We start from the raw sequence: 22,736 nt of genomic DNA, 5'->3' as shown, positions 1-22,736 counted from the left end.
ATTTAATTAATCACTGATACCTGATCTATTGACAAAAAATATATTTTATTTAACTTTTTAAAAATACTGATTTGAAATATTAGAAAAAAAAATCAAGAGTCAAATGCATCACATGTTCTTAATTTTTTACTCTCATTCTAAATTGGTCTCTAAACTTTTAGATATTATAATTTCATCCCTAAACTATGAATATCATTCTAAATCAGTCCTTAAATTTTTTAACATTTCAATTTCATCCCCAAACTATGACCTTTGTTCTAAATTGGTCTCCAAAATTTTTGAACATTTCAATTCATCCCAAACTATACTACCATACTAATCACAACCCTTATTAATAAAATCATTAGTCAAGTTATATCACTATATGTTTGGAAAAAAAATAGGTTAAGCTTTGGTTAAAACTAATTACATATTTGGATAAATTTGGGGATGAAATTAAAAGACTCAAAAGTTTAGGGACCAATTTAGAATGTGAGTCGTACTTTGAGGATGTAATTGGAATATTCAAAAGTTTAAGGAATAATTTAGAATGAGAGTCACAGTTTGAGGATGAAGTTAGAATATTTAAAGGTTAATGACCAATTTAAAATGAATGTCATAGTTTAGGATATATGTTGCAATTAACTCAAAAATTAATTACAATTTAAGGATCAAATGAGATATGTCCGTTAATTTAATATGTCACATCATTTCCTTAACAACAATTAATAACGTGATATCTATTTTATAACAATATTTAAATTTTTATTTTTATTTTGTATCGTTTGAAAGTTTAGTACTAAAATAATCGTTTTATAACGATACTTTGACTAAATTAATAAATTTAAATACGTTTAAATAATAATTTGTGGTATTAATTATTTTTATTAACCATCAATTCCTTCCTTAACGTAGACCTTTTGGATTGATTTCCACATTTTTGTGGTTATGTTATTTTCAACATATAATATATCTTTTTATAATAATTACATTGATACGATGGATAGTTTCCAACAAGTGGTGGTGGTGGTGTAGTGGTTCTCACGGCAGTCTTGCACACTGAAGGTCCCCAGTTTGGTCCTGGGCAGCGACAGTTTTTTCTCTGCTTTTTCCTTCTTCTTCTGGGCTGATCTGAACACTTAGAAGAGGATTTTGTTGTTCTGGTTTAGATATTTTTGGACCCACTCCAAAGAGAAGTTCGGGTTCAGTGGCTGTTTAGGATGAATGATTGGATTTGTTTATGTTAGCTAAACTAAAGGAACCTTTCATAAAATCAAATGCAACCACCCTGCTAATAGTACTCCAGAACAAACAAAATACTATCCTTTGTTCAATCAAATGCAGTCCCACCTACACTTTGTCCTTGTATCTGTGTGTTGACAGAAGAAAGCAACGGTTTTGACTGCATGGTATATACTTTGGATGCAAAGGAGACCCATTGCGAACTGAATCAAGGACCCCTACCCCAAATCCCACCCCATCCTTTTCATTCCAGCTGACTGCTGCTTATATTATTTGCCAAAGTTCAATAAAGAAGAAAGAAAGTTGGACAATATACAACACATGACATGAGATTGAGAGCCACACCGAGATGTTTTCAGATAATATTAAGCTCTAACATACTGAAACTTCTTAACTCCCCCCTTTGGAATTATATAAACCACTGATTGGAGTCCCAAAATATCAGAACCAGAACTACAAAATCCTCTTGTTGAGTGTTCAGCTCAACCCAGAAAAAAAAATGAAACCATGTTGCTGCATGTGATAACCACTACACCACAGCAACTCATTGATATATATATATATATATATATATATGTTTCTCATGTAAATATCTTATTTATAAATTTATTAAGGACCCGTACTAGAATACTCCCCTCATATTTATTAATTGAGGTATCGTCTTCTTATAAGTCTGCTTGTTATAGATGAGGAAAGGCTTTTAAGGGTTTTTAGTAAGACAATTATTATCTCTTTGAGTAGTGAGATTAAGGTCCACACTGTTGTTGTCCACTCAATTTATTATGATTCGTATTTGTATTAGCATTTATCTTCTACACATAATTGTGTATGTTTTTTTTTCAGATAAAATTTTTAATTTAATAATATAAACATAACTTAAAATAACCATATACCCTACAATTAAATTGTCATGTCTTTTTATCGTAGGATAATAATGACGTTCTGTATGGATTTAAATAAGATTAAAAAACAATTATTTATGGGAACGAACAAACAACAGTCATTAGATTTCATTTCTTTATGAAAAACGTCAAATACTAGTAAAAACATGTTTCTTATTAAATAATGAACAACGGTCAAATTTAATTCTAAATATTCTATTTTTTTATAGTTTTCATTTCCTCTTACTTTTACTCTAATTTCGATATTAAAAATGGAGAGAAATAATAGAAAGAGAAGGATATTTAACTCATTTAATTTCTCTTCCTTAAGGTTAAAGAATCGTTATTATTTCTAGAGATTTAAGGTTCAAATACTATGTATATCATAAATATGATCGTTCAATGTTAAATGATTAAAAGATAATATTTGAACAGATAATATCGTGAACTTATTAATATATATATATATATAATAAATAAATAAATAAATAAATAAAATTCACTTAACTTCTCTTCCTTTGATAAGAGAAGTTCAATCTAAATAAGACAAAGGAGTCATTTTCCTCGCTTTACTTAATTTTTTTATATTTCTGATCTAAATCTGTTGTAAAATAAAATAGTTAGGATAATATTATACCTAAAAATATCTATAATTAACATATATTTATATTAAAGATTCATATCTCTTCTATTGAAGACATCATATTAAGTTTTTCTTTAAATAAGATTTCATAAAATAAGATCATATAATTTGAATTATATAAACAAATATTTATATTATTTACTTTTTCAATATTTTCTCCTAATTATAATCACAATTGACTTAAAACATTGTGGGACAAAACTAAACCAACCCAATGCTCTTCACAAGACCAAATCCTGAAACTTCATTGACAAGATGCAAGAATGTTTACGATCAGATGCTCACATATACTCCCAATTTCCTAGCTGCTTTTTATATGGACTGATTAACTGCGCCCCTGGAATTTGGTCCTTAATTAATTGTTTACTATCCTTTCAAATTTCGAAGTAAAGTGAGCTTATGACCGATGCCAATTTTAATTCCAATGGATTGGCCTACAACAATTTGAATAATTCAACTCCTACATACATGAGAGATTGATTTCTAAGAATTAAAAACAACCTTTCCATTGAAGAAAATGGAGAAAATTAAGAGTTTAGCATGATGCAACCTACCATGTCCTACATGATTTAAGATAATATTCTCCTGTTAAATATGATTCATGAGACCAATAGGTTTAATCTAGTTTTTTAATTAATGACTGTTATGATACAAGTACGATAATAACTAATGTAAAAGGATCGTAAAATAAAGAATACCAAGATTTATGTAGAAAATCATTTTGGAAAAAAAGCCATGAGAAGAAGAAGAGAATTTCCAACAATGTGAAAAGTAGAAGAATACAAGAGGATTTGAAGAAACGAATTATCGCATTTAACTCTAATCTCTAATATCTATTTACAAGAATTGTTATTTGTTTATAAAGTAAACTCGTATAAAAAGAAGTATACTCAAATTGAGTTTCATACTATTAGTCAACGTAAAAGAAAATCGATTTTATACTTTTTAATCAAATTAAATTTTCTATTTTTTTCGATTAATTTGAATCGGATCGAATTTAGATCTATCTCACGTTGAATAACAACGCCTAAATGAAAATAATATTATGTATGGAAAATGGCAGCCAACTTCGTCATTTCGACGTTTTCTTTATTTAAAATTCGTCATGCTGAAGATAATTAGTGTAATCATCTGAGGGAGGTATTAAGCGGGGATGAACACAAGCTCTTAAAGTTGACTTCCACCTCTCTCTCCATCTGCCAATCTCAATTTCTTTAAACACTTTTCTTCTACCTATATAATCATTCCTATACACAAACGAGGTTTTTATAATGCCATTAGATCTCGGTCCCAAGGAAGATATAAAAGCAAAGCTTTATCCGAGTTGAAGCTGGCCCTCGGTGATCATCAATTGAACGATATAGCCGGAGCTTTTGAAAATGATTCCGGAGGCGAGTACTTCATGTTTCCCCAATGCGTCGCAAGGGCTGCCGATGTATCCTATATTGGATGATGATGACAATATTAATGTTCCATACTCTTCTATTGAAGCAGCAGCTGGTCCAGGCCTGGATCAGCCTCATTCAAGCTCTTTCCTCTATAGTCTATCAGTCCTGAAAGATAAAGTTCATCAAGTTCAATCATTTGTTAGCATCCTCTCCGATCAAGTCCACCCTGATTCAACCAGGTTTTTAGCCATAGCAAGCATGGGTTCTTTGGTTCAAGACATCATCGTAACAGCGTCATCGATGGTAGTCGTTTGCCAACAAATGTCTCTTGGAACCATTTCAGGTAATAAGACTAGTAGTACTGATAATTGTGGTGGTGATAACTTAGTTAAAGACAGAGAACAGGGTTATCCTAGTACTGATCAAACATTCAGTTGGTACGACCGCAATAGCAACGACGATAACCGATGTTGGCGAGTCGATAACAATGATATATTGAAGAATAAAGAATTGGCTGACATGGTTCAACGAAGCAAAACCAGTGAAGGGTCGTCACTGGGGAATGTTTCGGCTTCGAATTGCGATATAGTCGAATTGGATGCCGAGGACTTGTTAGCTAAGTACACGCATTACTGCCATGTTTGTGGAAAAGGGTTCAAGCGAGATGCGAATTTGAGGATGCACATGAGAGCTCATGGTGATGAATACAAGACCAATGCCGCTTTGGTTAACCCCGTGAAGAATCACGATGGAAGTAATGAGGGCATGGGAAAGTGTTCGACGAAATTCCCAAAGAAGTATTCGTGCCCGAAAGAAGGCTGTAGGTGGAACCAGAAACACGCTAAGTTCCAACCGTTGAAATCCATGATCTGCGTGAAGAATCATTACAAGAGGAGCCATTGTCCGAAGATGTATGTCTGCAAGCTGTGCAACCGGAAGCAGTTCTCGGTGCTGTCGGATCTCAGGACTCACGAAAAGCACTGCGGTGATCTTAAGTGGCAATGTTCATGCGGAACCACATTTTCGAGGAAAGATAAGCTTATGGGTCACGTTGCTTTGTTCGTTGGCCACAGGCCGGTTGATGCTAATGTTTTGACAGCGCAAGGAAAGCTCGAAAACTAAGCCACCACTTCAACAAGATAATATAGGTAAATGTCCTTAGTACTAAAAAAGAGTTTAAGCTGGATTATGATGATTTAAGAATGTCTGCAAAGTGAATTTTTAGGATTATTTTAAGTTTTTAAAATATAAAAAAGTAAATAAATGAGGCGCGTGACTGCTTTCTATTCTTGTTGTGAAATATAAAAGTTTTACTACTAATGTATCAAATACTAATTTATCATAAAAATATTTTTTAATAAAATTTATTATAACCCAAGGTAAACTTGTGTAAATGCCTAGGTATGACAAAATTTTATTAAGCATTTAGGGTGCTTTACAATGAAGAAAACCAAGTTACTAATAATTAGGTTTGGTTATGTTTCTAAGCACATGCTGCTCATGTATATTTCCAGGTGATAACTGTATTCGTATAGGGCATCGACTGTGGTGTGTTAATATCTAAAGCCTTTGCCTCGAAAGGATCGGAGTTTGATGCAAATGTTTTGAGGAATGTATCATGTGTGCTCATATTATATGACTGTGAACAAGAATCTGAAAACATAGTAGATTTATTCATATTATATCCATTATAATATAATAATATGTGAAAGAGACTCGTTCAAAATCTCATCAATTGTTAACAACAATCATCGTACATTTATAGATATAACTTTAAGGTAACGCACAAACCGACTTACCTCAGTGATTAAAAGAATCGTCGTTGTTCCTAGAGGTCATATGTTTAAGCACCAACTATTGCAAGGGTGATTGAACGTTCGTTGTCAAATGATTGATTTTTAATCAAAAAGAATCGATCGAGATGCTTGACCCCGAACATTTTATGTGATATTTACTTTGTTTTGAGCTTTGTTCACTATCCAAACCCACCTATGTTGTCGTATTCACCATCACCATTCAAATTGTTCCCTTCTGTCGTGAATTTTCTTCCTTGTTAGCATATTTCTAATCAAAAGAATCATGTTTTGAACTTTTTATGTAATATCTGCACCAATTAGCATATTTTTTTCTTCCTTTTGTTGAAGTTTCTTAGCTTAATAAGGTTAGTTTCTTTATCCTGAGTTTCTCGTCCATAATCATTCTCAATGTAGTCTATTGTGCAAGCTTGGAGAGTGAATTACTCAAGACTTTTGACTGTAACTTCTAATTAAGAATATTCTCATGTCATGCTCATAATAAGCACTTCCTAGTGTGTTGATTTATTTAGTGACGGATTCAAAAATACTTTTTAAGGTGAGTAAATTTTATGTTAATAATATAATTTTTTTTGAATGAAGTTGACACAAATAAAATTTTAGAGTGAACACCATCAATGAAATATATAATTAATCGAACAAAATTTAAATTTCAGAAAAAACGCATATCCATCGTCAGATATATGTGATCCGCCACTGCATGCATGAATATTATCCAAGTACAACCGTCCCACTTGCGAATGAGATGAAGTACAGTGCCATAGATCCTTTCGCATGAGAGCTTCCATTGCCATGAAGAAACACTAAAGAATCTAGGGAAATGTTCCTTGACATCCAAGATTTAGAGCGTACACATAGCAATTGTTCCTTTTCATTTGTTTGAAAATATTAGTGAGAAAACATTTCATATTGTATAATAACTCTTTGAGTAAGGTAAATATTTTTCCTAAGATATCGAGATTTTATACTAACAGTAATAATGAGATTTATCTACCCTTAGATGTCCTTCTGTTATAAATGTTTTTCTAAGGATTTCAATGATGAGATTTGTCTGTCCTTAGATGTCTTCCGTCTATGGATGTTTTCAAAAGCATAAGAGGCTTCTCTACTCGTAGGGTAGGGATCCCTTCACCATGAATGTAGCATGTATAATAATTAAAATATTATTAAATCCATAGATGCTAATAGTAGGATATTTACAAATATTTAGAATATCCATTAGAATTTAATCATCATTATTATTTTTCTTTAAAATTAGTAATTGTGGCTCACATTTGATACCGAAGACTTCACCCGCGAGACATAAGAATTGGGCGAAAATTTAAAACCCAGAGGAAACATAGCTAAATCCCGCCATTAAAGCAATCCTTACACAATCATATCCAACGGCGCATGCTTTCCGCGTCAGCGATCCCCGGATCCCAAAAGCAACCAATCAAATCTCACCCTCTCCCCTATATATGTATTCACCTTCCACATCTCACCTTCACCACTGAATCACAAATTCACAACATTTCCTAACCTCATTTGCTTTTGCTTTGAAATTAAGATATCCCAATGGCACCCAAAGCCGAGAAGAAACCGGCCGAGAAAAAGCCAGCCGAGAAGGCCCCAGCTGAGAAGAAGCCAAAAGCCGAGAAAAAGCTCCCCAAAGAAGCCGGCGACAAGAAAAAGAAGAGAGCTAAGAAGAGCGTTGAAACCTACAAGATCTACATCTTCAAGGTCCTAAAGCAAGTCCATCCTGATATTGGGATTTCGAGCAAGGCAATGGGTATTATGAACAGCTTCATCAACGACATCTTCGAGAAGCTGGCTCATGAAGCTTCGAGGCTCGCGCGTTACAACAAGAAGCCCACCATTACCTCCCGCGAGATTCAGACGGCCGTCAGATTGGTTCTGCCTGGGGAGTTGGCTAAGCACGCCGTGTCGGAAGGGACTAAGGCCGTTACCAAGTTCACCAGTTCTTAGTTTCAAATTACCTGTTGCGAAATATAGGTTTTGTTGTAAAAATTAGTAGCTATGAAGGATGCCCTCTTTTGTTGGTCCTCTATCTGTAATTTGCTTTGATCGTTCTAAACGTTTAATTTTGTTAATCCTTATATTATGTAGAGATTTATTTTTAATGACTTGCATTTTTTTAATCACATAAGTATACATTAAAGTAAAAAGAAATTAAATTTTTATTACTTAATTGGTTTAAAATGAACTTCCAATTCCCACGTAGCAGAACGATTCAAACTGTAATGAGAACTTTTCTGATTATGCTCTATATACACTGTAAATTTCTCAATGTTTTGAAGTTTTTGGTGAACAATTAATGCTGCAAAATACAGTTCACACTTGTTCTAATCTATTTCAGCATGTACGTAATCCACAAAAACGAAGTTCTTTTCGAGTTGATGTAATGCAAATGCCAAACCTGCAGAAACCATTGCAAGCACTGCTAAAACAACCCGGAGCTGGAAATCTGATGGGATGCCGGCTGATGCGGAGAATGCAACAGTTGCACCTACTAAGATCTTTTTCCATGTTTGGAATGACGTGTAAGCTTGTTTACATGATGAACACTTGAGTGTGTGCTGCTCGAATCTATCAAGCATCTACAAATGATGATGGAGATGTATAAGACCATACTCCGGTGTTTGTGATTGTTTATATAAGCGAATTATGGGTTTTGCAATACCTGGCGTTTTGATAATACTGTTGACGGGAGAGGTTGGATGGTGGTATTGAGCCATTCAGGTTGATTGTTGCCGTGATGCCTTAGCCATTTCCGAAATTCCAAGACGAGGCGATCAGCTTGTGTGGGTGTAAATGTGAACTTCGAATACTCCTGATTGATGTCCTTGGAACTCTCCATTGATTTTGAAAGAAAGATCTTTTCTTGACCTTGGAGTACAATCATGTCTCCATCATAAACTTTGTTTGATGTCCAGTGTTCAAACCATCTCGGAACCAGCTGACACAAGAAGACCCAAATGAGTGACACCAATTTATGAAGAAACGAGGCATAGGAAAACTTTCATTAGAAACCTAAATGCCGGCTCAAGCGAGCCGACAGATGAGAGAAGCCTCTAGTTCCATATTTCAGTTTAGTATCCCTTTATAATCGAACACAATCTAGCAAACACATGTACGAGAAGCGAAATGAACTAGTGCTCACCTGCCACCAGGCAGGCCCAGGCACGGAAAACTGGAAGAAGTTTCGGGCACTGCAAACAATTGACCGTGTCTTCCCTGGAGCCATTGGCACATTGAATGAACATATCCATATCTTCCATTTCTGCTCACCAACTATTGGAAGCTTGGTGTCTATCTCTATCCTGCAGGGTAAGATGGCAAAAAGTATGATAAATTTGACAGAAGCGCATAACTTTGAAGGATGATACTACAAGAGAATGTCATTAGCTCACATAAGCTGCAGTCTAAGGCTCTAAGCCAATGCAACTTTGTCGTCATTGAAAAAACATTAATCATACACATGATGGATGTGAAACGGTAGAGAAAAGCACAATAGACTTAAACAGTTAAAAGTTGAAACTTGAAAGCCAAGCTTTTGTCCATAATCATTGATGTATTAAGCTTTACTCAAGTTTCAGTGGGCCCCTGGTATTTGCAATGAGTTGTACACCAACATCCAAATATCGGTTTTCATGAAATTTTTCAGTAAAACATAAGAGAAATTACTTTAAAGAAGTGTTAAAGTTTCTAACTTTAAACAAGGGCAATGAACTTACGTATTCGTATAATAGCACGGTGCAACAAACTTACTACTGATCTTTGGGTTACCGTCATTTGATCCACCAAATCCCCAAGGGCCACTAGATTCCACCTTAAACGGCAAAGGCTTTGCCCTGTCTCTCCTCCCAGTAACCTGTGTTGAACAGAAAACGAAAGTTGTCCGGAATAAAATAACATTACAAACCCAATAGAGCCAGCATGTTTTCAAATCACACATTGCTGAATAACTACAGAGAAATGAAAACGCGTTCCAGTACTGAAAGAACTGTGTTTAAACATGCATCGGTCGAATCTAATTACTGACTAGACATTTTAAGTGTAGATGCAGTAAGTTAAGCTTTAAGCAAGCCAGGTACCATAATGGATCTTCTATTATACTCCTATGAAGTTAGTAAAAGTACCTTATGATGAGCAAAATCAATGTGGGAAGGATCCGAGACGTTCTCCATGAGGGTATCATAACCATAAAACAGATCACGTTGGATATTGACAGTTGCAAATTCTGGTTTGCTAAAGTCATCAGGCAACCTAAAGAACATATAAATGATGGTTCAAGACATTCACCTAGATAATCTAGTCTGGTAAACAGGTAACAAAACAAGACGCAATGACTTACATGGGGGGCTTGGTAGCACTTGCTCTTTCCTGCCCATTCTCATCGGGCCAAACAAAAAGCAAGCCTTGAGAAACCATTGTAGGAAACCTAGTAGCACATGCTCTCGGGGACCGATTTGCACGAGCTTCGGGACCTTGAGGCGCAGCCTGAGGAATCCTAGTGCAAGATCCACATCCATCAAAAGACCATCCATGATATGAACACTGCAAGTGCCCATTCTCATCTATCCGCCCTTCCTACAAAATTCAGAGAAGAAAATTCCAATCGCTAGCTGATACAAATAACCAAATTAAAGACACCCAAAGCACCAAATAGGATCTGATGAAAAATTAAAACAGAGAAATGTAGAACTTACGGACAAAGGAGCAAGCCTATGGGGACATTTATCATCAAAAGCAACCCATTGGTTCCTTCCTTTGTCAAACCAAAGCACCAAGTCACGACCCAAAAGCTGAAATGGCGTGGGTAAAGATGGGTCCAAATCTTCAACCAAAGAAACCGGGTACCAATGATCTTTCCATGAGAACTTAGACTCTGAACTCTCCTCACCAAATTCATCTCTTACCCTAAATTCTTCTTGTTTCTGATCTGAAGTTTGTTCTGCAGCTGCTGATGATGGAGAGGCTGCCACGTGTAAAGGTGTAAGCTTCGTGAATCTTTTTGAAGCAAGGCTCTTCCGTGGACATAAAAAAATATGGGTTTTGCTTTCCGAAGATGTTATAATAGGAGTAGCCAAATTGACCGTAGGAATGGTAGCAAGAAGAAACCCTGCCATTTTTTTTCTGATTTATTTACTTGTTTTGGAACTCCTTGAAGAAACTAAAACTCGGTTCTTTTATTAGAAAGAAAAATCAAAGATGAACAAAAAACTAAAGCTTGAGTTGAGTGCAAGTATTGAATTCGTGTTGGCCACCGGGAAAGATAAAAAGGGCAACGGAAAACTAATGCTTGTACTCACACTCAACGTGGCAATGGTAGCTGGAACGATTGCACACGCAGGCTTTTCATTTCAGCACGTGTGTAGCTAGACAGCCTGATTATTTAATATTTATTATTACTATTTCCATTTGATTTCTTCCCCTCACTTCTTTTACTTTCCGTGAGTAGCATAAATGCTTTTTCTTTTTTATCATAATACTAAAATTAACATCTCACATATATTAAAATAATAATCTTTTTTTATATTTTTTTCTAAAATATTTTGACAACAGCGTTTTTTATTTTAAAATAAAAAATTTATTAATAAAATTTATTAGTTAATACGTAATTAACATTTAAAATAAAGATTTTTACCTTAAAATAAGATATTGAGAGCTAAAATGCTCCCAAAAAATATCAAAATAACTATTTTATCAAAATATTAAGAACTTTTTAACCTAAAATAAAATTTTAGAGCCAAAATACTAAAAAAAAATAAAGATTAAAATGATTATTTTAATAGATAATAGGAGTTAATTTTAACATTATACCTTTTTTTCCATTGGAATGGCTCCCTTCACGTTATTTATCTAATTGACACATTTAAAATTTTATATATAAAAATTCTAGTTGTAAGATAAGTATTTAAAATATATTTTTTTTATATATTTTAAATGTTTATTTTTCTAAAATATTTTATAAAATCAATTTATTATATCCGTTTACAAATTATTACCACTGTTTATGAATTCTTCGATTTTATAAGTTTTATTTTTAATTTTAGATTTTCTCAAACAAAAATAAATAAAATTAAAAATATTTTTTAAAGTTGAATAAATAGTTTTTAAAAACAAAATATTTGAGACTTGTGATTTTTTTTCAATAAAAATAATTGAAAAAAATAAGAATGAAAAAACATATATCATACTTGATGTTGACGATGAACAAAATGATGGCTTGAACGGAAGCCAAATGGACCATGAGGATAGTAAAAAGATGGTTTTTTTTTATAACTCCATCTATTTTTTCTTTCATTTTCTGTTTGGTTACAAAGAAAATTGGAAGAAGAAAGAACGAAAGAGTGAAAAAGAAATTCGGAGGAATAAAGAAAGATGAAAAAGGCCAGACGTCAGATATTGTAACAAATAAGAAGTGTTTAACAAAAAGAAGAGGGGGCGATTTGCACAAGTATAGTGCTCAATTTGAGTAATTTAACAAGGATGTAAGAAGTGTTTAAACCGAAAAAGGGAGGCATGGCCACTCTCAACCTGTATAATGATACAAGAAATGCAGGCAGCAAACCACAATGCAATAAATTAACAAGAAACTTAGAAGAAAGGTTTTATGGCCAAATCAACTAGATGAGAACATACAACCATGAGCAAGTCTCGGCCATAACATATTGAACACAAAGTCTCGCCTGTCGAAACTACTCGACATCTATTTAATGGATGACTCTCATATTTCATATAGAGTAAGAAAAAAGAACACGACATAAATTGGGGGAAAAGGAAAACAAAAGGTGACATAAAATCATGACAAAAAATAATAGCAAAACCAAGTATTAGCCTCTGCTCTTTTCCTTTTCATGTTATGCCCTTGATTTCCACAGAGAGCATAACAATTTTTCATATCTAAATTCTTACAAAATAAAATTTTCACGTTCACTTGTCACACAATACTCATCATGCTGCCTGAAGCAAAGCGAATTCCTATAGTCAGAAAGAAAGCCAAATTTCAAATGCATCGTCAATTAACATAATGCACGAAAGGAGCATAGGGTTAACGTACAGTTAACAGGAATTAATTCAACAAAAAAGGATCCTTTCTTCGGGTAAATTTGGTGATCAGGTCCAACATCACGTGAACCAGTGTTTATGTAAGGCCCTCGAAAAGTAGCCTGCGGAGGAAGTGGCTTAGATGAATCCACAGGTTTTTTAGATGTCCTGGACGATACAAATCATTATTGAACTTTTGCAAGTTGACAACTATATAGCTCTCAACAACACATTGCTGTTGAAAAAAGAATTATACTTGCGCAATATAAAACGGAAACGCTAAGCCTGCAGAGGCAAAAGCTAGTAAGCCAGAAGCAACCAAGACATTGCGTGCTCCTGACATTCTGATTCTAAACCAACTTCAACAAGGAATGACAAGAGACCTATAACATGTCAAAGAAATTGTTGACATTTCCAATATCAATACGAAATTCTACATGCCGATCCATACATTTTATAAAATAAATAAGCGAAATAGGAATATACACAAGTAGATGGACTACCTATAAAACAGAAAATGGGAGTCAAAAAATAGATCTAGAATTGCCATATTCGTTTTCGAGAGCAGTTTTCACACCCACTTACCACCAACAGACATGTAAAGCACAAAACTTTCCAGTCAGCAAGGAATTTATACAAACATCAAAATCGATACCCCCCGAACTCTCGATTTCAAGTTCAGGGAGGCTAGTATATGATAAAGAGTTAAAGACAAGTGGCCTCAGCAACAATCTACACCATAATTTTCTAGAACTCGCTACTATCCTTTAATAATTGCAATTTGGGATCAGCAAAATAGACCTAAAAATCAGAGCTTTCAATCACAAGGCACTGATCTTCACCATTCAAAACCTTTAGTTCCACTTGCTTCTTTACTTCTTCTAAATGTAAATTTTGAAACAAAAGTAAGCAACACCGATACAAAGAAATCAACTTAAAACTAGTCCCATCATATTCTAAATTGTGGAGCCTAGCCCGAAACTATTGTTGTTTATTGTTCTGAAATGATCAAAGAATAAAATTCTCAAAATTTTATTTTCTAAAAAGTCCCACTTTAAGATTTTCTTTTTCCTTAAATGAAGCCAACAAGGAAAATAGTTGCTAATGAAAAACCCATTTGGGTAGAATCTGAAATTCGTTACCATAAAAGAAATGGATTGGAAATTTAAACCACCCAAAATTCGATTGAAAAGGAAAAGAGGAATAGAGAAATTTGATGAAAGATGAGGCTCTTTGATTTCTGAGATAATTGTGAAGCCTACAGAGCATAGCCTGTCGTGGTGATGACCGCCACATTGAACTCGTTTGAGTAGCCGAATAGTCACATCAAATGGGCTGGACTAAGGCCCAATAGTCTCAGTCATGATGGGTCATTTTAAATCATTTTTTAAAAATATAGATAAAATACATAAATAATCCTTTGATTAAGAAGATTCTTTATTAAATCATAATTATTAAAAGTTATAAAATAATCATTTAAATTATTTATCTATTTCAAACTCGACTTTTTGTTAAAAAATTAATGATCGTCTGAATTAGATGGTAACATGTTAACTAAGATATGATGAAATTTGATATTATAATTGTTTAAATTGTATTCAATAAATTGAGTTTTTGTTTATATTATATCATTAAATTAATGATTGAAATATTTTTTCGTTGAATCAATGTTTGGAAATAATTATGACCAACTATCTACTTTTAAATAAATATACTGTTTTTTCTGTTTATATATATATATTCCGTTAAAGGGGATTCGAGAAAAGATGGAATAGGAAGACGTGTTTCCAGAACAAACAAGATACAAGTTGAGAAGGGGAAGTTTGCAAAGTTAGACAAGATTGGAATGGGCATAGGAACATGTATTGATGTACCAGATCGGCTAATGCTCCCAGGTTGATGCGATGTATTCCACCAGTTGACTGAAGACTTGATTATTGGTATATCGATCGGTCCAACACAGATTGAAATAGAAGTCTTGTAGTCAGTGGATGGGGGGTCTTCCATTCCAAAAGATATTTTTTTTCACTTTTTCCCTCACTTATCATCTCTCTGTGGGACTTGTTCCCTCTTCAACTCAGCGCAATCGGGGGGCCCGAGTACATAGACGAGGCGGTCCCGGGAATGAGAGCCCATTCCCTCGTGCTCTGGAACTCCTTAACTTTGGTTGAACAAAAAAGGTTCAATCTTGTGAAACCGTAGCGTAGGCGAAACCTGGCAGCCCGCCCAGACCCGTCCCGGATCATATTCCGGTGCTTCCACAGAAGAGGAAATCGCAATGCATCTTGCTCAGCAGGCGTAGCTTGGAGTGGGAGTGTAGCGTAGGTAAGATAAGGAAAGTGACCGCCAGAGGCCGGCCAGTGGCGGCAGAAAACGAACTCGGGCGGGCTCCGTGCGGTTCGCGTTTTCTTGTGTTGAGAGCTTCTCATTTTCTTATATTATAGAAGCCCACGTCCACGCCGGGGACGGGTAAAGCCCAGCGAAGCAGCAGGGAGCACTGAACAATGGGGGGCCCTCCAAAAAAAAGGAATTGTGCTATGCCCCCCGATCCCTATAGAGCGAAAGAGCTGCCTGGTGATCCCTAGGTTGCAGCACGTCCGGTCGTTAACTCCTCAGCCGCATATATATATATATATATATATATATATATATATATGTATGTATATGCATCAATTACCGTCAATTATAAATCATAATGAATTCGTTATTTTCCCAAATAATCAGATCATTTTGAAATGCAAAATATTAAAAAAGGAATGGAGCCCCTAGGGCCTAGCTACTAGCCATCACCCTCTCTATTTATACTCTTCTCGTCGTTTCATGTGTATAGTGAGTTTCAATTACAGCGCCACACCTTCCCATAATCTCTACCCTCTCACCATGTCAACCCCCACCCAAAACGGTCGATTCTCCAGAGTCTTCAGCGAATCCGACGAAATTCGGGTCCTCGTATTCCTAATCAGAACCACCAAATCCATTTCTCCACCCATCACAGCCATCGTTACCCCAACAATCAACCGCATCGTCTAGCGTCTCAACCACAAGTTCACTCATTCCCAAATCAACGACAAGCTCCGTAGGCTGAGAGACAAGTACCACAAGCATGTCAAAAACAAGTACCTCGCTTAAAACCCATCACGACCGAAGAGTATTCAGGCTTTCCAGAAGAATTTGGGGCGAGAAAAAAGCCCCAAAGAACAAGACTACGAAGGGTGCGGAGACAGTGGAAAGTGGAAAGGGAAATGGCAATTTGGAGAAATACCCTCATTTGGTGGCTGAGTTTTCGAGGGCTTTTCCTGGCAATGAGGTGTGGAAGGAGAGATTGAAATGGTTGGATGACATGACGTTGAGGAAGATGGATCAAGAGTGGGTGCCTGTGAAGGTCGAGGAAGCTAAATTGGTGGCTAAGAAAGCTGAGTTGCTTCAGCGACAGATGATGGAGATAATGGGAGAATGAGTCTAATGCCATGGGGTTGATTAGCAGATGATTTTCTTTAGCTGTGGTTTTGAGAATACTTACTGTTTTCATCTGTGTAATTGTCTTGATTGTTTTTGTTGGCTGTTGAGGATTGATATAATTGACTTAAAAATGTTATTAAGCTTCCACCTCTTTCTAGGTGTTTTGCCCGATATATCATCCTTTGACTTTATATTTTCTTGTCAAGTACATTCAGATTTTTTTTTTATCTAACATTCTTTATCGTAAGGCGTGTTTCCTGCAGTGTGCTTTACTTCATGTAGGGTTATAGCACGATGCAGGGGTGGTGTTTTTCAATTATCACATGCTCAATTATCAGACATGCATAATGCAAGGCGCGGTGCAGGGATCGCGCCCTGTATAATTTACCGAATTTCTCGACTTTAAAACATCTTCTCTCGACTATAAATAACCCTCATCCCGTAAACTCTCTCACCAACAATCCTTTCAACCAGTAAACAACACCCGACAATTATCTTATATTTAATTCAGAAGTTCGATCGATTTTTCATTATAAGGTAATTTTTATATTATTTTTTATAATTATATATGGTTATTTGAAAAAATATATATTATACTAATTGTTTTCAATTAATTCATGTGTTTGTAAAATTAGAAAGCGGGAGCATACGTCGAAATATTTTTATGGTGCAGGTAATAATATAAAATTATATTATTTAAATTATTTACGTTCATTTGTAAATTTTTTATTGTGTTATATTTTCTTTCATATATTATTTATTTAATCAGGTTTGTTTCAGTTGTTTTTTTGCAGATATAATATTGTCGCACTTTTAAACTCTAAGAATGACGCGAATTTCAGCTATTGTTTATTATGATGGAGAAATTCGAGAAGATGAAATCGGCGTTGTTTTCGTATCAAATGAGCGTGTTAAAATATCATTCAAGAGAAACATAACTCTTGATGAGCTAATAACGAAGATTTCGAGGAAGGTTCATGTTGAAAGTAGTAGAATAATATCGTTGTTGCAGTACAGACTTCCAACATCATTGTTGCCATTAACTTATACAGCGTTCGAACTATCGAATAATGATGATGTTGAAATGATGGTCGATTCTCAAAGTAATTATTCAGACGCCGATATTGAGATGTATGCAAAGTTTGTTCAAGTGCGTGCTGTTCGGGGTCAGTCATTAAGCTCCCACTATGGGCTGACTGAACAAGTTGATCAAGTTGACAACCCGACTACAGTAATGTGTAATGATTTTAACGCCATAATGGGAAATCCGCATCATGGTGCCATCATATCAACTTCAATGAGGAGACATCCATCCATAACTCCTTACGATATGTACCGAGGTGGGTCCACGAACAATCCGTATGGCAACATCGCTTCAAGGCATTCATCTGTAAATTTCTTTGACCTTAATATGGAGATGCTATCGACGCAACAATCTGTGCAATTTCCATTTGACACGAAGACTTCAAGCACTAGGGGGAGGCATTTCACTGCGAGCTTTTTCGATCTCAATGTAGATATGCATTCTAGTTCAAGGGGAAGACGTGCAAGTAGTAGGTTCTTCGACCTAAATGTGGAGAACATAGAGGAACCATCATCTCCACCAGAAGAATCGCTTCGTGAGCCTGGTGCGAATGGTGCTGAGACTGAACTATTCATTCACCCAAAATCACCGCAATTCAACTCCGATGATGATGTAGATGAAGTTCTCTCAAATGTGGCACAAGCTGACCCTCCAGCACATATGTATGAAGCTGATTATGGTGCAATGTATGGACCAAAATTTGCGGATATGCCTAATCTCGGTAACTATAGATATTACTCATCAATAAATAACGGTGAGTTATCTTTAGGCATGGAGTTTTCAAGCAAAGAAGAAGCGATGATGGCTATAAAAAATTACAATATTCGTAATTCTGTTCAATTGAGAGTCGACCGCTCCACGACAGAAAAATATGTATGTTACTGTGCCCGACGTGAAAACGGATGCAATTGGATGGTTCGCGTATCGAAGAGAAAGAGAAAAAACAACATATGAGAAATAACAATATACAACGGTCCTCACACATGTTACGCTGGAGAGGTCAACCAAGATCATCCCAACTTGGACTCTGAAGTGATATGTCAAGACATCATGCCCATGGTAAAAGAAAGCTCTCATATAGTTGTTGCTGTGTTGATTTCAACTATACAATCGCAGTATGGGTACATTGTCTCCTATAAAAAAGCTTAGTTGGCAAAACAAAATGCCATTGTTAAACTTCATGGCGAATGGGATGCATCTTACAACGAACTTCCAGGCTGGTTTAGGCTGGTACAGAGGTTGAACCCTGGACAATTGTGGACTTCAAAACCTCCTATGCATACCATAATGATCGAAATCTTCGCGATCGATGTCAATTCTACCAGGTTTTTTGAACTTACCCATAGTGCGTTAATACTGTCAAATATTGCAAGCCTGTGGTCCAGATCGAATGGACTTTCTTGTATGGAAAATACAAGCAAGTATTATTATGGGTAGTTATCCAAGATGACAATCACAACATTCTTCCAGTTGCTTTTGCTCTTGTTGAAGGAGAAGATACAAATTCTTGGGCTTTTTTCCTCTGAAACTTACGTGCACATGTTATCATGAGGGGAAAAATCTGTGTCATTTCAGATCGCGGAGCTGGGATCAAAGCAGCAATGGAGTCTTTGGGTCCAATGTGACAACCACCCTTTGTCCAACATAGATATTGTCTCCGACACATTGCTACGAACTACCATGGAAGGTACAAGAAAAATGATGAGCGTCAATTAATTGTGCGTATGGGTAACTGAAACTGATGTAGTTTGTTTTCTTTCGATCATTTTAATTTTGCAAAGAAATCAAGTTAGTAAGTTATACATTTTTTGATCAGGTTACAAACTACTTCCTCAAACGTTTAAATCAATGCTTCAAGATTTACGGGTGAAAAACGAGAAAGGATACGATTACATCAGCCTCATTGATAAAGAAATGTGGACGAATGCATATGATGGTGGATATCGATATGGACACATGACGACCAACTTGGTTGAGGCAATCAATTCAATCTTAAAGGGTGCAAGTCACTTACCTGTAGTGGCTTTGGTAAAAACTACATATTTTCATTTGGGGGCGCTTTTTGCCAAGCTCGGGGGACAAGCTCAAACATGGATGCAAGGCGGTCATGTCTATTATCCTAGATTAGTTGCATATCTACAAAAAAAAATTACTGCATCAAATGGAATATAACGGTGATCCGGCCAGACAAGAGTCGCCAAGATGTTGCAACCACATACAGTGAACTTGGCTGCGCGATTTGTCCGACTTCAGCAACCCTCCTATCAGCTGCAGTATGCATGCCCGTGCATACATTTTAACTTCATCATCAGTGGCGTCCTCGCTCAACTCTCGAAAATTGGCATCTAACCAATTTAACGGTGTCCGACCACCATTAAAACTTTCTGGGACACGTCCTAGATAGTCCCGGCACAAAGCAGTCCATGAACCGTGCACCATCCCCGATATCACATCTCCATCCACCAGAAGCCCCAGTTACATAGAAATATCCTCAAGTGTAATTGTGCACTCTTCGCACGGAAGATGGAATATGTGAGTCTCCGGCCTCCACCACTCCACTAAGGAAGAAATAAGATCTGGTTCTATCTTACAGTGACCCTCATATCTACCTATATGACCGAATCCAGCCTTTACTAAATACGGCAAGACACGGCTAGGTATCACTAACTTAAAGTTCCTAATAAAAGGATCTAATACACGGTCCCTCTCTTAAAATTAAATAATTACAAAAATTAATTTTTAAACTAAATCATGCATTAAATAAATAAATAAATTGTTACTAAAAATTTAAATTATATTAAAACGTTAAAATGTTACTGTATCAATAAAATATCGCGATATATAATTTCTTTCCAAGCGAATTAGACCTCCTTCCATTTTATATCTGCAAAAAGAATTAATTAAATAAAATATTAAAAAATTTAAATACTTAAATAAATTAAAAATATAATATTAAATATAATAAAATATACATTAAACAGTTAAAATATAATATAAGAGTATTTGAGAGAAGTTGGGAGGATTTGATGTGATGAAAGTGATTGTGAATGGGAGTATTTATTGGGAGGGGGTGGGGTGTGAACAGCCGGGGGAAGGTGGGTAATTAGATCTAAGGTGCGCTGCAGGGGCACGCCTTACTGACGCGTGACAGTTTTAAAGGTAAAGCGCGTCCCTTGCCCCGTGCCTTACCTCACGTGGCGCCAGATCAACGTAAAGCGCGCTGCAGGAGACGCACCTTACTGCAAAGGGTGTTAGATCGGGAAAAATAGTCTGAAGGGTGCGTGACAGGGAAATATGAAGTCTAAGGGTGATATATCGAGAAAAGTATTAGGCAATATAGGAACAAAATTAACCCTCGGTAGAGAATCACAACAGCTACTGCTAATTTCAGAACATACGAGCACACTGTTTATCAACTTTGTTGTTTAAAAAAATTATTTTATTAGTGAAGCCGATCAATAAATTTGAATACTCGATAACCGATAAATTTGAATTAAATAATTTGTTTAAATTTTGTTAAGAAACAAAAACTCAATATGATCTCTTTCTCATTTTTTTATATAACTATCATTATTCGATTTATTGATTAACTAATCTAAATTGGATACTACAGAGATCTATTATGAGAGCAACTCTTTCAATTCAATTTATTCAATTCACAACGTCAAAATTAAAATTCTTAACCTTATTTAAGTAATATAATATCTCTCAACCCTATTTACTTATTTACTTAATTCACAAGTCAAGATAATCTCTTTCTTTCATCCATTCACTATAAAGCCCATAAGGAAATTTTGTAGAACAAAAGATTAAACCCTCTGTGCACTTTACGGGGAAAAAAATTAATTCATATACCAAATATATATTTAAGTCTTCCTTTTATTGAAGCTCTTAAAGTACTCAATTGGACTGATATAATGGGAAACACGTTTGTGCAATAACTTGCAAAAATATATGCTAAAATATACCCACAAAGGGGAAAATACTATTTTGAAAGTTGAAATTAATAGCAATTTTATCACATTTCAACATAATGAACATGAAACATTGGTACAATCAACTTAATTAAAACATTGGTTGATGCTTTAAAAGGATAACATTGTTCCCGCTTGTACATTTAAAGTTAAAATTTATAGATAGTTTTAAGTTTTAATGTATAAAAAAATCATTAATACATGCATATATATTCTTACTTATTTTTTTATACAAATGTAGATCATTTTAATTTTTTGGTATGATGATTTTATTGATAGGTATTGTTTATAACATTTCAAGTTTTTAGGGTAAATCACAAATTTGGTAACTAAACTTTACTCTCTCTCCTATTTCACTCACTATAATTTAAATCTTTTCAATTTCCTCATTAAACTTAATATATTGGGGTTTTTGGTCACTCAGCTGTTAAATAGTTAACGGCGTTAAAATGAGTTGTTATATATATACAAAACGATGTTGTTTTGGTGAAAATTTTATTTTTCTAAAACGGCGTCGTTTTTACTGTCGTTAACTATTTAACTACAGAGTAATCAAAATAAGAGAGAAAATAAAATTAAGTAAGTAAAAAAACCAATGTAATAAGTTTAATGAAGAAATTGACAATTTTTAAAGTTCGAGGAACAAAATAAGAGAGTAGAGTTCATTTATCAAATTTGTAATTTACCTAATCTTTTATTAAGAGTGCAACATGTCTTACCGTTGTACCTAATATTGACTGGTTCATACATTATCTTCCTATTTAATATTATGATAATCAATATTTTTATATTAATTTACCCCAAAATGAAAATTTATAAAAAAATTAAAATTTACTAATTGTATTTTTTAAAAAAGATAAAGGTAAACTACGTATTTAAGCACTCATCTATCCTTTTGGTTCCATTTTGGTCATCCAACAATTATTTTTTTTAAATTATATTCAATGTTATGTTTTGGTCACACACTGTTAAAAAAATAAACATAAATGCTAATATAATTTTTTAATTTTTTTCAATGATGATGTGGCGTTATCTTATGGTGATACATCAGTATTGCAATTAATTTTTTTAATAGTGGGTGATAAAAAAACTAACTTCAAGTATGATTTTGAAAAGAAAAAAAATAGGTGACTAAAACATAACCAAAGTGATAATTTGGTAACCAAGTATGTAGTTTACCCTTAAAATAATTGAAGGAAAAGAAGTGTCTTCATCCCTT

General features: G+C 34.8%; 4 protein-coding genes across 4 annotated transcripts; 2 read left to right on the top strand and 2 right to left on the bottom strand.

Annotated features, from left to right (window-relative positions):
• Positions 1 to 4,031: 4,031 nt before the first annotated feature.
• Positions 4,032 to 5,307, top strand: LOC120142185 (protein SENSITIVE TO PROTON RHIZOTOXICITY 2-like). The gene has a single exon (XM_039156926.1). The coding sequence runs from the start codon at positions 4,125 to 4,127 to the stop codon at positions 5,253 to 5,255; it is 1,131 nt and encodes a 376-aa protein (XP_039012857.1). The 5' UTR covers positions 4,032 to 4,124; the 3' UTR covers positions 5,256 to 5,307.
• A 2,144-nt stretch (positions 5,308 to 7,451) lies between these two features.
• LOC120142086 (histone H2B-like) lies at positions 7,452 to 7,929 on the top strand. Its single transcript, XM_039156850.1, has one exon. The coding sequence runs from the start codon at positions 7,505 to 7,507 to the stop codon at positions 7,913 to 7,915; it is 411 nt and encodes a 136-aa protein (XP_039012781.1). The 5' UTR covers positions 7,452 to 7,504; the 3' UTR covers positions 7,916 to 7,929.
• Positions 7,930 to 8,186: 257 nt separating this feature from the next.
• Positions 8,187 to 11,110, bottom strand: LOC120142006 (pheophorbide a oxygenase, chloroplastic-like). The gene is made up of 7 exons (XM_039156769.1): positions 10,660 to 11,110; positions 10,305 to 10,540; positions 10,090 to 10,216; positions 9,685 to 9,821; positions 9,111 to 9,270; positions 8,631 to 8,906; positions 8,187 to 8,547 (listed from the first exon to the last, which is right to left on the bottom strand). Exons 1-7 carry the CDS (start codon positions 11,077 to 11,079, stop codon positions 8,293 to 8,295), a joined length of 1,611 nt encoding a protein of 536 aa, XP_039012700.1. The 5' UTR covers positions 11,080 to 11,110; the 3' UTR covers positions 8,187 to 8,292.
• Positions 11,111 to 12,772: 1,662 nt separating this feature from the next.
• Positions 12,773 to 13,380, bottom strand: LOC120142008. The gene is made up of 2 exons (XM_039156771.1): positions 13,261 to 13,380; positions 12,773 to 13,168 (listed from the first exon to the last, which is right to left on the bottom strand). Exons 1-2 carry the CDS (start codon positions 13,341 to 13,343, stop codon positions 12,976 to 12,978), a joined length of 276 nt encoding a protein of 91 aa, XP_039012702.1. The 5' UTR covers positions 13,344 to 13,380; the 3' UTR covers positions 12,773 to 12,975.
• Between the last annotated feature and the right edge of the window lie 9,356 nt (positions 13,381 to 22,736).

Source organism: Hibiscus syriacus, unplaced genomic scaffold, assembly GCF_006381635.1.
Source record: "Hibiscus syriacus cultivar Baekdansim isolate YM2019G1 unplaced genomic scaffold, ASM638163v2 tig00110819_pilon, whole genome shotgun sequence".
NCBI classification, from domain to species: Eukaryota; Viridiplantae; Streptophyta; class Magnoliopsida; order Malvales; family Malvaceae; genus Hibiscus; species Hibiscus syriacus.
This window is presented reverse-complemented; position numbering and strand designations above follow the sequence as displayed.

Coding starts and splice junctions, on each gene's coding strand:
- LOC120142185 (XM_039156926.1), top strand. CDS start 4,125: ATGATTCCGGAGGCGAGTACTTCATGTTTCCCCAATGCGTCGCAAGGG.
- LOC120142086 (XM_039156850.1), top strand. CDS start 7,505: ATGGCACCCAAAGCCGAGAAGAAACCGGCCGAGAAAAAGCCAGCCGAG.
- LOC120142006 (XM_039156769.1), bottom strand. CDS start 11,079: ATGGCAGGGTTTCTTCTTGCTACCATTCCTACGGTCAATTTGGCTACT. Junction 10,541..10,659: donor ATAGGCTTGCTCCTTTGTCC/GTAAGTTCTACA, acceptor TGAATTTTGTAG/GAAGGGCGGATAGATGAGAA. Junction 8,548..8,630: donor CAGTATTATCAAAACGCCAG/GTATTGCAAAAC, acceptor CATCATTTGTAG/ATGCTTGATAGATTCGAGCA.
- LOC120142008 (XM_039156771.1), bottom strand. CDS start 13,343: ATGTCAGGAGCACGCAATGTCTTGGTTGCTTCTGGCTTACTAGCTTTT. Junction 13,169..13,260: donor GCGTTTCCGTTTTATATTGC/GCAAGTATAATT, acceptor TGTATCGTCCAG/GACATCTAAAAAACCTGTGG.